This window comes from Protomyctophum bolini (assembly GCF_963924005.1).
Source record: "Protomyctophum bolini genome assembly, chromosome: 14".
NCBI lineage: Eukaryota > Metazoa > Chordata > Actinopteri > Myctophiformes > Myctophidae > Protomyctophum > Protomyctophum bolini.
The window spans coordinates 37,609,387-37,624,453 of record NC_137875.1 but is presented as its reverse complement, the minus strand read 5'-3'; the positions used below and the strand labels follow the sequence as shown (position 1 = coordinate 37,624,453).

The following is a 15,067-nucleotide window of genomic DNA, read 5'->3' as shown; positions in this document are numbered from 1 at the left end:
GGAGCAGATCTGGTTGAGCCCCCGACATCGAGCGCTTGACTCGTTGTAGAAGTGTGTGTTGTGTTGATCTGGCCCTGTATGTGTGTATGTGTGTGTGTGTGTTATCAGGGACAGACGCGGTGAATGCTGCGGTGCTGAAGCCTAAGGAGCATCCTCCTCATGACTTCTTCTATCGGAACCTCAATCACGCCATCCTATTTTTCCCAACCTTTTCTTTCTACCACGGATTAAGTTGTCCGCTCAATTGAGCACCAGGGGCTGTCGCCAATCCTTATTATCGCCGCAGTGTCTCTCTCTGTGGCCAACGGTTTGCAGTGGAGACTTTAGTGCAGTGAGGGTTTTAAGTTTTTAAGTTTCGGAGAAAAATCTGTTCTTGGAAGTCTCACTTCTCCACACTCACTGCCATTTTTCTTTTCCTTTTTTTTTTCCTCGGTTTGGCTATTCTTTTTCTTGTTGGCCCCTCTGTAGAACTTTGGCCCTAGAAGTGTACCATCGATGGTCCCCCTCTGTAGAACTTTGGCCCTAGAAGTGTACCATCGATGGTCCCCCTCTGTAGAACTTTGGCCCTAGAAGTGTAGCATCGATGGTCTTGCTCTGTAGAACTTTGGCCCTAGAAGTGTACCATCGATGGTCTTGCTCTGTAGAACTTTGGCCCTAGAAGTGTACCATCGATGGTCTTGCTCTGTAGAACTTTGGCCCTAGAAGTGTACCATCGATGGTCCCCCTCTGTAGAACTTTGGCCCTAGAAGTGTACCATCGATGGTCCCCCTCTGTAGAACTTTGGCCCTAGAAGTGTACCATCGATGGTCCCCCTCTGTAGAACTTTGGCCCTAGAAGTGTACCATCGATGGTCCCCCTCTGTAGAACTTTGGCCCTAGAAGTGTACCATCGATGGTCCCCCTCTGTAGAACTTTGGCCCTAGAAGTGTACCATCGATGGTCTCGACTCAATCACCCTCCCTACGCTCTATCAGCATTATCGATCTCTGCAAATCTCTTAATCCTGGCATCACCCGCTGATCAACCGAAAATAAACACAATTAATGTTTAATTCTTCATTAACCTCATGCGTCTTCACTCTCAAACGAGGTTGGTCCTCCCCCCCCCCCCCCCTCCAGTGGAACATGGAGGTAAAAACAATACGAAAGATTTGTAAATTGTACGGGAAAAAAAACTGCCAAGGGAGAGATGGATGGCAAGGATGAGTAGAAAGTGGAGGCAAAAAGGAGATAATTGAAAAAAGAAAAGAGACATACAGAAACATAGAGAAAGGGGATTACTTAAAAAAAAAAGATCAGGGGTTTCTCACTAAGCTCAGATCTCTAATTCCTCTGTCTGTCTGTCCATTTGTCCATCGGCTAAAGCCCTGATATGTCCCGCGGTGGAAACACAACACAGTAACACACACACACGATACATTACTAATCAGAGGAAGACTGACATTTTGCCGCAAAGTCATCAGCTTCTCGGAAAAACCCAAATTAATCTGTGTGTGTGTGTGTGTGTGTGTGTGTGTGTGTGTGTAGGGGCTTAGTGAGGACTGCTGTTCACATCCAGGCCGTTTGGGTCAACACACAATCAGTGTGTAATCCTCGTTGAGGATCTGCTGCTAGCCTTAGCCTGAAGTGAGCCATCACAGGAAACAGAGGGGGAAAAGCAGGGGAAAGTAGATACGAAAGTCTAGTATATGACTCTATGCTGTTATGTTTAGAAAGCACCGTCACTGAAGAAAAGATTGCACGGGATATGCCTAGAAATTTAAAATTGTTGTTCTGTAAAATTGTTTTGCCTACGTTTGTGTTTTTGCTCTTGATGCAGCATTCCAGAAACCTGAAATAAGCTTAAGAAATAAATACAAAAAATAAGTTTTGAATTTTTCAATAGATCGTTTGACATCTACTTTATTTCATATGACAAATGTTGGGCACATCATTTTATTCAGGGTTTGGCACCATTATAATTGATTTAGCATGAAGAATTTAAAAACAAAATGTCTATATGGGGGACATGGGGAGAGCAACGGACTTGAACTCATGCTTTCTTCATGCCTGAGTGTCCAAGTTGCTCCTTTACACCTGACAGGGGGGAGTTTCCCTGGTTGGACGTAGCGCGTGGAAGGAACACGTTATTCCAACCAGTTCCTTTACCCTCCATCAGGCGCCCCGGCTGGCCAGGGGGAGGCAGTCTAGAGACCAGGATTACTGCACTGTTTTTTGTGAGGGTACCTACCCTATAGGGGACACGGGGAGAACATGCAAACTCATGCAAACATGCAAACATGGGGACTACAGGTAGGTTGGTGGAGGGTGTGTAGAGCCCAGGATCACATTAGATGATTGACACAGGGGTGAAAAATGGGTTACAAAATCGTGGGATAAAAAATATATAAAAAAAAAAAAAGAAAAAAAACGTCTTGAACTATAGATGTGATGTAGATGCAACCGATTTGGTGAAATGTGTTCACTCTCAAGAGTTAGAGTAACACTGAGGATTTGGAATGTGCAATGTTGGTATCATACCATAACAGGGGTTAAGAGCAGGCCTGGAATTTCATCCTTTTAGGGACAAGGCCACTTGGCCTTTAGTGTGGTCAACTTTTTGAGGGCACAAGGCCGAGTGCCAGGGCATGAAGGCCATCAATTAAAACAATGATTTTAAGTCCCCGCTCATCATTATTTTAGCTTAAAGGTTAAGGATTATTTTTTTTTCAAGGCGAACATTGGTTCTGAACAGTGCTTCTTAAATAAATAATCACAGCTAATTCATATACATTTAATGTGGGGGGTCCTTGAAATGTAAATGGCAGAGGATCACTGGGTTAAACTGTGAGTTAATTCACGGAAAATACAATGACAGTAACTTTTGAATAAGGGCTTGGTTTAGAAAAGCCTATATTTTGTGCGAAACTAATATATTGAATAACATGGCATTGTAGAGAGGTTATAGTGACAGATGAGATCATTTCTCCATCGTGGGGCTAGCAGGACTGAGGACTCGGGAGATAAGTCAACTCAAAGTGAAAGTGCAGCTTCAGATCAGCTTTTGGTTCTTACCTGGAGTGTGTGCTGTGCACAGGGGAACAATTGTTTAATTATATCCATGGCATTTTGTCGCTATCCATAATGCATTATGTCGCTATCCATAATGCAACGCAAAAGTACATTTGATGTTTGTTGGCGGAAGAATGGGGTAGAACATCTCTCCTCCTCCTTGTATGGACTATGGACAGCCACGCTGTTTCGCGTTAGACAAATAAAAATCAGCTGGACCCAGTGACGTAGAGTCTGTGGGCGCCGGAGAGCCAGGGCCCCCCATGAGGAATTGTCGGGGAATTGCAACCCAACCGCACTGAAGACAGTCAAGACACTGTCCAACGCCCTCCCCTGGCTAAACCAGGCACGGGCCCCCATGAGGATTATGAAAACAATTCGTTCCTGGCCTGGACCATGTCCGACCAGCGACCAACGTTAATGCATGTGCCGTAGGACCGCCACACTGTCGTAACGGTAGAAAACATTATTTAGTTTTGGGTGATAGTTGCAGTTTGACCAGATAGCTAGTAGCTAGTAGTATTAGGCAGTGTGTGGGCTAAATGCTCTCCGTTTACTCTGTCAGTGCGTGTATGTGTGGCGCGGAGGAGGAGGCACGCGGTGTGTGTGTGTGTGTGTGTGTGTGTGTGTGCTCGTGTGTCATGGCGACCAGCGGGGGTAGTTATTAAGGCAAAGTACCACAAAAGAATCAAACCACTTGGCAAATGGCAACACAACTACACAACACAGATTTGTTCTGCGTGGGACGTGACCTTACCGTAATGACTGGAAAATTGCGCAGAGGAAAAGGGGTAAAATGAACTTCTGTGGAAGCCGGTCGGGGCACCATGGCCATATGGGCATATACTTTTTCGAGGGGCACACGGCCAAAGAGAGGGGCAACGACGGCCATGGCCGCCGTGAAATTCCTGCCCTGGTTAAGAGCACAGAGTGTTGCCAGTCACTCACATGTCTCACATCATACCAACAGGGTTAAGAGCACATGGTGCTCCCGAGTCACTCACATGTCTCATATCATACCAACAGGGTTAAGAGCACACGGTGCTGCCGAGTCACTCACCTGTCTTTCACCTGCATGGCCTCCTCCAGGCTTCCCGCAGCCAGCAGCGAGCGGATCAGGATGTCGTACGCGGCAGGGCTCACAGTCACCCCTTTCTGCTCAGCGTCTTTCAGCAAGTCATAGGCCTCTGTAGGAAAATCTTTTTTGTATTTTTTATGACATTTTGATGGGAAAGACACTCAAAAATAACCGCAATAACGGTGAAATTAAATTAGGACCAAACAGCTAGTGACAATTCAAGTTTCTGCTAGCCCCTCCTATTAGAGTTCTCATTTTCTGCCCCGAACCCGACCCTCGGGCTCTGTGATTTTCCGTGATTTTTTTTATTTTTCTCCTTTTTTCAAGAATGTTATTATAACAAAAATAGCAATTCTGTTATTTGTGTAATGTGTAGGCTATATAGCCTACAAGTATGTATTTATTATGAGGAGGGCTGCGCTATGGCGATTCACTTGTGACAGGAGGAAGACGGAGGAGTGGAGGTGGGGGGCTTGGAATGGACTACTGACTGCGCGCATGCAGGCAGAGAGAAGTGAACGGTGGGGTGGTTGTTTAACGTTCATACCGCTGGCTGGCCTCTGGTTTGCGGCGCACCAAATGAGCTTCAGTTCATATGCTAAATGTTTTATAAATCAATCCGATTATCACACGATAGACTGCAACATGACGAAAACTGAGCCATCTCGTTAAACCCAGCTGGCTACGATGAATAACCTAATCATTAGGCCTAATCAACGTCATATATAGTCACCAACCGATCCATATAATTCTGTAGTGTATGATGACCACGCAATGTTACAGTCCACTGCAGGCTACAGGCTATTTGATTTACAAAATGATTAGTATTATAACCGCCGTCCCTCAGTGCGGCGGCGGCGCTCCTCGTCCGATTTAAAATAACAGATCTCTAAGCTGTCGAGACACGCCATGGATGGTGCGTGGATGGTTTGTGAACTTTGCAGGCTATGTTTGTTCTTTTGGACAACGAACGGGGACGATACTTGGGGTCTTGGACATAGCTTCACTTCAAAGGAAACTAAGGGGAGCTACTATCACCACCACTGGAAATGGAATCCATTGGAAAGATATGGAAATGGTACATTAACAGTCTAACGTGAGCTACATAAATCCTTTATTTCGGCGATAAGTCCATTGAACTCCGTTCTCACTCTCTCACAGACACACACTGAACCACTGACGGCGCGTGCTGCTGCGCTGGCCATGCATTAAAGTGGCGTTCTTTCTTTCCTTTGTCGGGCTTTATCGGCCTTCGGGCCTAACGTTATGGTAATTTTTAGGGTCGGGGCCGAGCTTCGGGCTGACCCAGTTAGGGCCGGTCCGGGCTTCAAATTCCAGGCCCCGATGAGAACTCTACCTCCTATGCACAGTTTGTGTGTATGTGTCTGTCTATCCGTCTGTTTTATAGCACAGAATGTGATGAATGATGACGTATATGATGATAAGAGCGCCCTTCACTTCACACAAGTGTGATTTTTTGTTTTAACCCCCTTGCCAGCCTTTTTTTACTAGGCCCCCCATTTCTTTCTTTTTTTCCGTATACCACTGGTTAGTGGGTTAATGGTCCCCCCCCCCCCCGCCCACACACTCACCTTTGGCCTTGTTCTTCTTGCACAGCGTCAGCATGCGTGTTGAGTGGTTTGATCCTGCTCTGTCGCGGGTGGGGTCGGCGGGGGCGGGGTCAGCCACAGACATCCTACTTCTGGGGGGGGCGGGGTCAGTCACAGACATCCTACTGCTGGGGGGGGCGGGGTCAGCCACAGACATCCTACTGCTGGGGGGGGCGGGGTCAGCCACAGCCATGCTACTGCTGGGGGCTTCAGTCAGCACCTGGACCTCCTCCTTGGTGGAGACGTCTTCATACCACGACTGTTGAACACACACGCACACACACACACACGCACAACATTGTTGTATCTGTGTTTATTGGTGGTTCTCTCTCTCTCTGTGTGCGCGCGCGCGCGCGCGCGCGCGCGTGTGCGTGTGTGCGTGTGTGTGTGTGTGTGTGTGTGTGTGTGTGTGTGTGTGTGTGTGTGTGTGTGTGTGTGTGTGTGTGTGTGTGACAGTACAATAATGCTGGAGCGGGCATGGCTCCCTGATGCTCGGTCACCCATGTAGCTACAATGGGAGGGGGGTTAAGCTGTACTGGCTGGGGGGAAATTAGGACTGGCACCCCAGGGGAAGAGGAAAAAGAGAGAGAGTGTGTGTGTGTGCGCGAGCGTGCTCGTCGTAATGGGGGTGACAACACCATGGCCCCAGGAGTCAGCGAGTTCATTGCCCCCAGGCAAACAGTCTTCACTTCCTTTCCCATCATGCTTCAGGCTATGAGAACACTCACACGCCTGCGCCCAAGTACACACACGCCAACACACACACAGACATGCACACACACACACACACCGACTAGGGCTGCAACTATAGACAATGTGTGTGCTTTTTAGATTTATATATTATATCGACGAATCGATGTGGAATTTTTGATGGATAAATACATGGAGTATGAATTAGGCTTAAGCACTTAAACCACACATTAACTTGGAGGTCCCTCAGGGCTCTCCACTGGGTCCACTACTACTATTGCCCTCAAAACAAATCTCTACGCATTGCGTTAACACACATTGTGAGGTTTTAGATTTGAATTTCTGAATGGTTCCTCCAGAATAGGGATGCCAGAGGCAGCCATATGGTTGGCATTTAACCCATTCTGAACGGGCACCCATTTTGGTGTTAGCATCATGTTATGCTTTATCTATTGAAAAATAGCAGATCTACAAGCTCATAGCGCGCCACCGAGTGGCGCGCTACGAGCTTGTAGGTCTGCTATTTTTGAAAAATCGAAGAACGACTGTGACATTTTTAGAATCTGATCTCGGGTCAGAATGGGTTAATCAGACCAGTGTGTGTCCGGTGGAAACCTCGTATGAATCTGATCTCAGGTCAGAATGGGTTAATCCATTTAGACCTGACGTCGAAATAATTTTTTTTTTTTTTTTAAATGTTTCTGTATCTGTGGTGCTCAACATTTCGTGTCAAGGACCCCCAAAAATGCATCTGTAATTGGCCGGCCGACCCCCATCTGAAAATATGTTGTTCCAGGGACCCACCCAGAAGCAAAGATTTGAGTTAAGAACTGAAACTCTGAAAAGAATATATATAAGATTTGAGGCACATTTTCACGATTTTTCAAAAATAGCAGACCTACGAGCTTGTAGATCTGCCATTTTTCAATAGCTAAATTGTGTTTTAGCCAATTAGTTAACGTTTAGAACACCAAAATGGGTTCCCGCCCCAAAACGGGTTAACTACTGGACAAATTAGTCTGGCATTATAGATCCCTGCCTAATTCCTCTGAGCAGCCTGCCCCGTCTGACTGACTATAGTGACTACACATCAGAGCTGCAATCCAGTTGACCCCACATGTACAGTAAAAGAACAGATGCGTCAGATGACAGCACACCAACTGGCCGAAATGTGGTGATCATAGGATGAGATCTTTGAATTTGTTCTTGGCTGTCCTGTAGAGATATTACTGTTTTTTATTTAATTTCTTTTACCTCTAAAGGGTAGCCTCTGACCACGCGTATAGCTATTTTGCGTCCGAGCATAGGCATAGTAACGCCCCGCCTGCCTCTGATTGGCCTACCGACACTGCCCGTCTTGTCTGTCCACTGAGGTGGACGTATGCTGGACAGTCTGATGCGTACGGTATGATACAAGAGAACTGTACGTTTTATTTTTGTAGAAGAGGCAAACTAATATATTGTTTATGCCGTTTTGCTTTGATGGAATAATTGATTGAACATGTACGCCGAAATATGATGTGATTTGGGTGTGTTCTAAATGAAGTGTTTACGGTTGATTATTGTGTCATTTATTTGTATGTGTAAACTTGAAATATTCTTGTACTGTAAAAAATTCTATTTTCCCTTGATCTTTATCTTTTATAGTATAATAGTAGTTGACTATAATTATATAAATACATGATAATCAACACTAACACTTTATTTAGAACACACCCAAATCAAATCATACAGTACAACACACTTCAACAACACGTCTTCAATCAATTATTCAATCAAAGCAAACGGCATAAACAATATCAGTGTGCCTCTTCTACAAAAATAAAACGTACGTACAGTAAGTTAGTTACAAGGCTGCATTCTGTCGCGCGTGCCAAGCTGTCATTCTCTTGTATTATTTCCCACCACGGAGTGACCTCACATATCGGAGGACAGTCAAGACGGGCAGTGTCGGTAGGCCAATCAGAGGCAGGCGGGGCGTTACCATGTCTATGCTCGGACGCAAAATAGACACAGTATACGGTCTGACCACTGTTCTCTACCAGGCTATGTACATGTTTTTAAATTATTTCCTTATTTTTGAGGGGCGCTACGCGCTAGCCCCTTGGTGCGTGTGAATTTTAGCGATGATTTAATTGGCTGATCACCACATAGCGATTTGATTGGCTGAGCAAAGTATATATTGAGGATAAAAAGTGGGGGCAGAAAATTGAAGATGCCAATTGCGATTGGCCGGAATAACATTAAAGTGAAGACTCCAATTGTGATTGGCCGGAATGTGATGATGTATGACGATAAGAGTGCCCCTACTTCACACAAGAGTGATCTTTTTTCTTTACCTCAGGCACCTCGAAGGGCACCTCCTGACCGTTGCTCTTCAGGATGTCGGCCAGCAGGAGCAGGGTCCTCTCCCTGGGAATCACATTCTCCTCCTGCATCTTAGTCCACATCGCCTCTGCCTTTTTGAAGTCGTTTGTCTCCTCTGACATTGACAGGAGAAAAACAACAAACAGGAGCATCAGTGAGGCATCACTTGTAACTGCTGAACTCAACCAATCAAAACCACCGTGAGGCGACGGGGACGTCATGTTTTTTTTCACATCTCGTGCACATATTGCATCTTTGCATGATATAATAATAACCAGTATAAGGATAATAACCAAGACCCCTTCATGTGTGGGATGGCGGCTGATGTGCACTGAGGTGTGCGCAGTGCATCAGTTACACTGAGGTGTGTGACTGTGTGTAGTTACACTGAGGTGTGTGCAGTGAGGTGTGTGCAGTGCATCAGTTACACTGAGGTGTGTTCAGTGAGGTGTGTGCAGTGCATCAGTTACACTGAGGTGTGTGCAGTGAGGTGTGTGCAGTGCATCAGTTACACTGAGGTGTGTGCAGTGAGGTGTGTGCAGTGCATCAGTTACACTGAGGTGTGTGCAGTGAGGTGTGTGCAGTGCATCAGTTACACTGAGGTGTGTGTAGTGAGGTGTGTGCAGTGCATCAGTTACACTGAGGTGTGTGCAGTGAGGTGTGTGCAGTGCATCAGTTACACTGAGGTGTGTGTAGTGAGGTGTGTGCAGTGCATCAGTTACACTGAGGTGTGTGCAGTGCATCAGTTACACTGAGGTGTGTGCAGTGACGTGTGTGCAGTGCATCAGTTACACTGAGGTGTGTGCAGTGCATCAGTTACACTGAGGTGTGTGCAGTGCATCAGTTACACTGAGGTGTTTGCAGTGAGGTGTGTGCAGTGCATCAGTTACACTGAGGTGTGTGTAGTGCATCAGTTACACTGAGGTGTGCGCAGTGCATCAGTTACACTGAGGTGTGTGCAGTGAGGTGTGTGCAGTACATCAGTTACACTGAGGTGTGTGCAGTGAGGTGTGTGCAGTGCATCAGTTACACTGAGGTGTGTGCAGTGAGGTGTGTGCAGTGCATCAGTTACACTGAGGTGTGTGCAGTGAGGTGTGTGTAGTGCATCAGTTACACTGAGGTGTGTGTAGTGCATCAGTTACAAACCAAGCTACCTTATGAGTGGCTTTTGAGCTCCGTACAACTAACCAGTGTATATAATTGTGGTTGAACAGTCTCCGTCAATTGCATATGTGGGCCTGTGGGCCAGTGCGCACCCCCCCCACACACACACACACACGCACACAGACACACACTGTAATTTCCAACATGTGCTTCCTGCTGAGAGACAGCAATCAGCACTCTAATCTGCTCAACTGTGTGAGACCCTTGGCTACGCTGTAATTTAGGAAACACGGTAACTAGTGTGTGTGTGTGTGTGTGTGTGTGTGTGTGTGTGTGTGTATGGGAGAAGGTAAAAATGGGCTGACAATCAGCTTTAACACTTCAATCATTGGGGTAACCCTCTCTACTGCAATCACACCATGTTTCCTCCTGCACTGGCTGACTCCATTCACTCTCACTTACATACCACACACACACACACACACACACACACACACACGCACGCACACACACACACGCACACTGATGTCACATGGGATGCATTGCTTCTCATAATTAAGTACAGAAACAAGTAAGACGCACGAAGCGAACGCAGCTCGTAAATTACAACAAACAACAAATTATAATAAATTATTATTATTGTGGAAACGATAATTGCGATTAACGACATCAACGCGATAATCTAAATATGCTTAAAACTTAAAATGGCACATTTGTTAACCACTGGAACCCCCAGCATCCCTATTTCTGTTTCGCCAAACATAACAAGCTACGGTACAAGCTACAAGCTCATAACGTGTTGCAACACAACCCGTCATGAGCTTGTAGATCAGATATTTTTGGCCAATTAATTTGTGTATGCGTGAAATAAGAAATGTGCTCTTTACAGGTTTTATCAAATACAGAGGGTTGTGCTAGTTTATCCTAGTGTATGACGGAGGACAATTTCACAGGAAAATGTTATCTCTGGGATATGATTGGACAAAGACGGGAAGAAGAAGGGAGGCTCGGTCCTTACTGCACAGACGGAGGATGTAGCTGTACATCTCATCGCGGTCACACTCAAACAGCTTGGCCGTCACCTCCACCATCTGCTCCAAGGGCTCCATCTGGACGCAAAAAGAAATATGGGTTACAGTCGAGTTCATTTCTTATGGTTGCATTTTACTTTTTTTTTTTTTTTTTTTACTTTGATTTTGATTTTTCAAGACAAAAAGACAGAAGAAAACATACAGTACACAACACCACCACAAACATAAAAAATAAAAAAGGCATCGACATTGCGTTTCAAATTTGTTACATTACATTTTTGTAGGCATTTACTATCGTTTCTCATTCCCCCATACTCTTAAATATGGTCCATTTAGACCATTTGTCCTCCATTTTGTCTTCCTGTAGCCTCAGACACACCGTCTGAGTCAGTTTCTCCATGAAATGCATCTCCTGAATCCAGTGGTGGAAAAAGTACAAAAATATTTTACTTAAGTAAAATACTGATTCTCTACTTGAAAATTACTTAAGTAAAAGTACAAAGTGCCCATTAAGAAAGTTACTTAAGTAAAAGTATAAAAGTACCTCAAATAAAATGTACTTAAGTACAAAAATTTACCCGGCGTAAAATGTACTTAAGTATAAAAGTAAAAATTACAAAGTACAAGTACAAAGTACAAAATACAAAATTATTTTCAAAATGAATACAAAGAAATGAATTTCCAAAATTGTCATCCTGTCAAAAGTGGCTTTATTCCAAAAAATACTGAAAATACAGAACCCCCAACAGCATACATCGTGTTGGGAAAATTCTTTTTTTTTAGGAACTATAGTTCAGTTCACAGTTCAACATTTTTTAAATGAACTAGTTCCGTTCATAGTTCATCATTCCAAATTTTGAAAAATGAACTATTATAGTTCTTTTTCGTTATTTTTTTGCTTTAATTTTTATATATGTTTTACATTTTACAAAAATTGCTCTTTTGCAATGTGAAATGCCACCGAATTATTTTTCCTTCTCTATATGGGCTTTTGCATGCTTTTATTGTGAAGGCAAAAGTTTCTGAACGTTCTCAGAGCCTGCATCTCCGCATGCTGGGGTTGGCTGATCTACAAGCTCACAACGTGTCCGGACGCGACGAGTTGTGAGCTTGTATATCAGCTATTTTCAGCACGGAACACTTTGTACGGCGAAGAATAAATTAGGCTTCACTGTGGAAGAGAGATGTCTTTTGTTGGCCGTTCGTGGCGATATTATGGACACGTACCTCCTCGAAGCGATAATAACCAACTAAGCTATTGGAAGCTATTTTTCGTGGCACATTATGTGTGTACAACAACAAGTTCCCTCAGTGTTTGTGTTAGGAGTTGGGACAGTGTCTGCTGTCTGTCAGCGTGCATGATCATCATGCAGTAGCTAGATGCGCGCTCCAGTGACGGCTGAGAAAGATTAGTTAATTTGTGTCGGATAGGGACTTATTGGTTGGTTTTCCGCTAAATATTAAGGCATGTTTAATGCATCCATGTTGAATGCGTGTGACAAAACAACACAGTGTGTGCGTCTTGCCGTCTTCAAAGCAGGCCAGGCAGCAGAACACAACTCCGCCCCCTATTATCTGAGAGTGGAGCAGCCCTGTTCAATTCTCAACTGCGCATTCCTCCAGTAAGACAAATATAAGATTTTATTATTTAATTTGTAGCGAGTAACGAGGTGTCCGATTTTAAATATAGCGCATTAAAAGTACGATTTTTTCCTTGTAAATGTAACGAAGTAAAAGTAAAAATACAGCAAAAGAAAAGTAGTCAATAAAAGTACAAATTCTCCAAACTTGTACTTAAGTACAGTAACGAAGTAATTGTACTTCGTTATTTTCCACCACTGCCTGAATCAAGTCCTCCCATTGTCCCTGTGTTGGAGGTTCCATCTGTCCCCATTTTCTTGTGATAGCTTTCTTTCCTGCCGCCAATGAAATGTTTACCAAATATCTATCCTCTCCTCGAATCTTACCCCCCATCAAGTTACATTTCACATCTTTACATCCTTCCTCAGAGTGGCGATTTAACTTAAATGTAAACGACGCATGATGATGTGTGCATATTGTAGGCGTTACCTGGTGGTTGACGATGCATTTCTCGGCATACCACTGCAGGCGTCCAGCCCTCGCCCTCAGCCCAGGAGTCTAAGAAAAGACAAATTAAAAAAATCTCAGTATGATCGTAATTAAATACTGTACTGCTGTTCTGAATGGCATCCGGTGGGGTGAACTGTCCATGCATGTGTGTGGGTGTTAATCCTACTGTACTATACGTGGCCATTGTACACTGGCCGGGTGAAATCGTACCAGGACAAACTGGCATTACGCAAAACATCTGTACAAAACTGTTACGGCCCCAAGTGGCCCCATATAGCTAAGCAATATTACACGAGAGGGTGTGGGTTAACGCGATTGCCACGACAGTGATGCGGTAAGGAACGAGACGAAGTCGAGTTCCGCAAGCATCACTGAAGTGGCAATAATCACGTTAAACCACACCCTCGAGTGTAATATTGCAATTATACAACAGTTACCCTTAAAACTAAGAAAATGGCTGAAAAAATATATAATGACAGATGTAGTCACTACGAGTCTACGACCACAAATGTCCCAAGAAACCTCTCTTTTAAATATCGATCCACCTAGCGGGATTATGCTTTTTGAAATAACTACTAGACTATCATTTGTTTGATGCATCTCGACATGTCACGGGCCGACATTAATCAACAAAGACACTTGGGGTAGGAATGAGCAGAATAATGAATTATTCTGACGTTATCATACATTATGAATCCTGCTATTGTCATTGTAGCTTTAGAAACCAGTAAGACGCCCCGAGGGCGAGAAGCGACCTTAAATCGACCCTAAAGGGGCGAGGTCATGGTCACGCACCGGCCATATATGGAGCGTATCTTGTGTACAGGGTGTGATGAGGTGAGATCAAGATAATGGAATGTCAGAACAGGTCAGCTCCATACAGTAGATGGAGATCTAAGGGTGGCAGCGGGGGCAGTGTATTGAATGTACAGGGTTTGATGAGGGCCCAGGTATGTATAGGGCCGGGGCCTTAATTTTCGGGCCTGTTGAGAACTCTAGTTGTCGGCAACTCTAGTTGTCGGCAGTCTCCTCCGTGAGAGTGTGGAGGTCGTTCTGCTGGGGCAGATCGGTGTGTGCACGCATCAGCCTGGGTGACGTCAGACTATAACAATGACCTGGGCACCATATATATATGGGGGCTGATGTCACGTGACGTCACCGTGACCTGGGCACCTGGGGGTTTGCCTGGGGTGACCAGGGGGCTGATGTCACGATGACCTAGGGGGCTTGCCTGGGGTGAGCGATATATCACTTAGAAAACAGTCATATCTAGGGACCTCAAAACCTACTCTAGTGAGGCCTTTAACCTAGAACTGGAGAGACTGGATTGGTCCGATGTGCTCAGGAGCTCACTAGTCGAAGAAGCATGGCTTGGCTTTAAAACCAAATTTACAACAGTACTAAACAACATGGCTCCTCTGAGAACCATCAGGGTCAAAACCCGCTCGGAGCCATGGATGAATTCGGACATACTGACTGCAATGAAAGCCAGAGACAACAAATGCTCTGAACTTCTTAAATGCAAGTCCAAGCTAGCTAAGCGCTTCGACAGTGATCTCCAAACCAAACTGTGCATCCTTAAAACCCAATGTAACAAGCTAAGAAACGGTGTAATTGCCATGACCAAATCAGCCAAAAGTAACTTTATCAATGATAAAGCCGAGGAAATCAAAAACAATCCTCGGGAGCTCTGGAAGCTACTAAACAACCAACTAGGCTGTGGTCAGAAACTTAAAACCAGGTTTACTAACATAAACATCAAATCAAATAACACCCTCATCACTGACAAGGTTGATGTAGCCAATCACTTGAACATCTTCTTTACAAACATTGCAACAATGCTGGTTAACAAACTGCCCTCCCACTCTGGGCGTTTTGGTGTAGAGCACATCAAAGGCTTCTACAAAAACCTAGGTGTTTGTAAAGATGATTTTAAAATGACAATGGTAACAACTGAGGAGGTACTTAAGAAACTGAGTGCCCTCCAACCCCACAAGGCCACTGGCCATGACAATATTCCCTCCAAATTTCACAGAGACTCAGCCAT

General features: G+C 44.7%; 1 protein-coding gene across 1 annotated transcript in view; it reads right to left on the bottom strand.

Annotated features, from left to right (window-relative positions):
* lrpprc (leucine-rich pentatricopeptide repeat containing) overlaps positions 1-15,067 on the bottom strand; it is an 88,806-nt gene that overhangs the window by 17,189 nt on the left and 56,550 nt on the right. Inside the window, 5 exon segments of the mRNA XM_080782497.1 lie at positions 4,110-4,248; positions 5,720-5,996; positions 8,767-8,909; positions 10,917-11,007; positions 13,000-13,068. Of these exon segments, the coding sequence (XP_080638623.1) occupies positions 4,110-4,248; positions 5,720-5,996; positions 8,767-8,909; positions 10,917-11,007; positions 13,000-13,068 (719 nt within the window).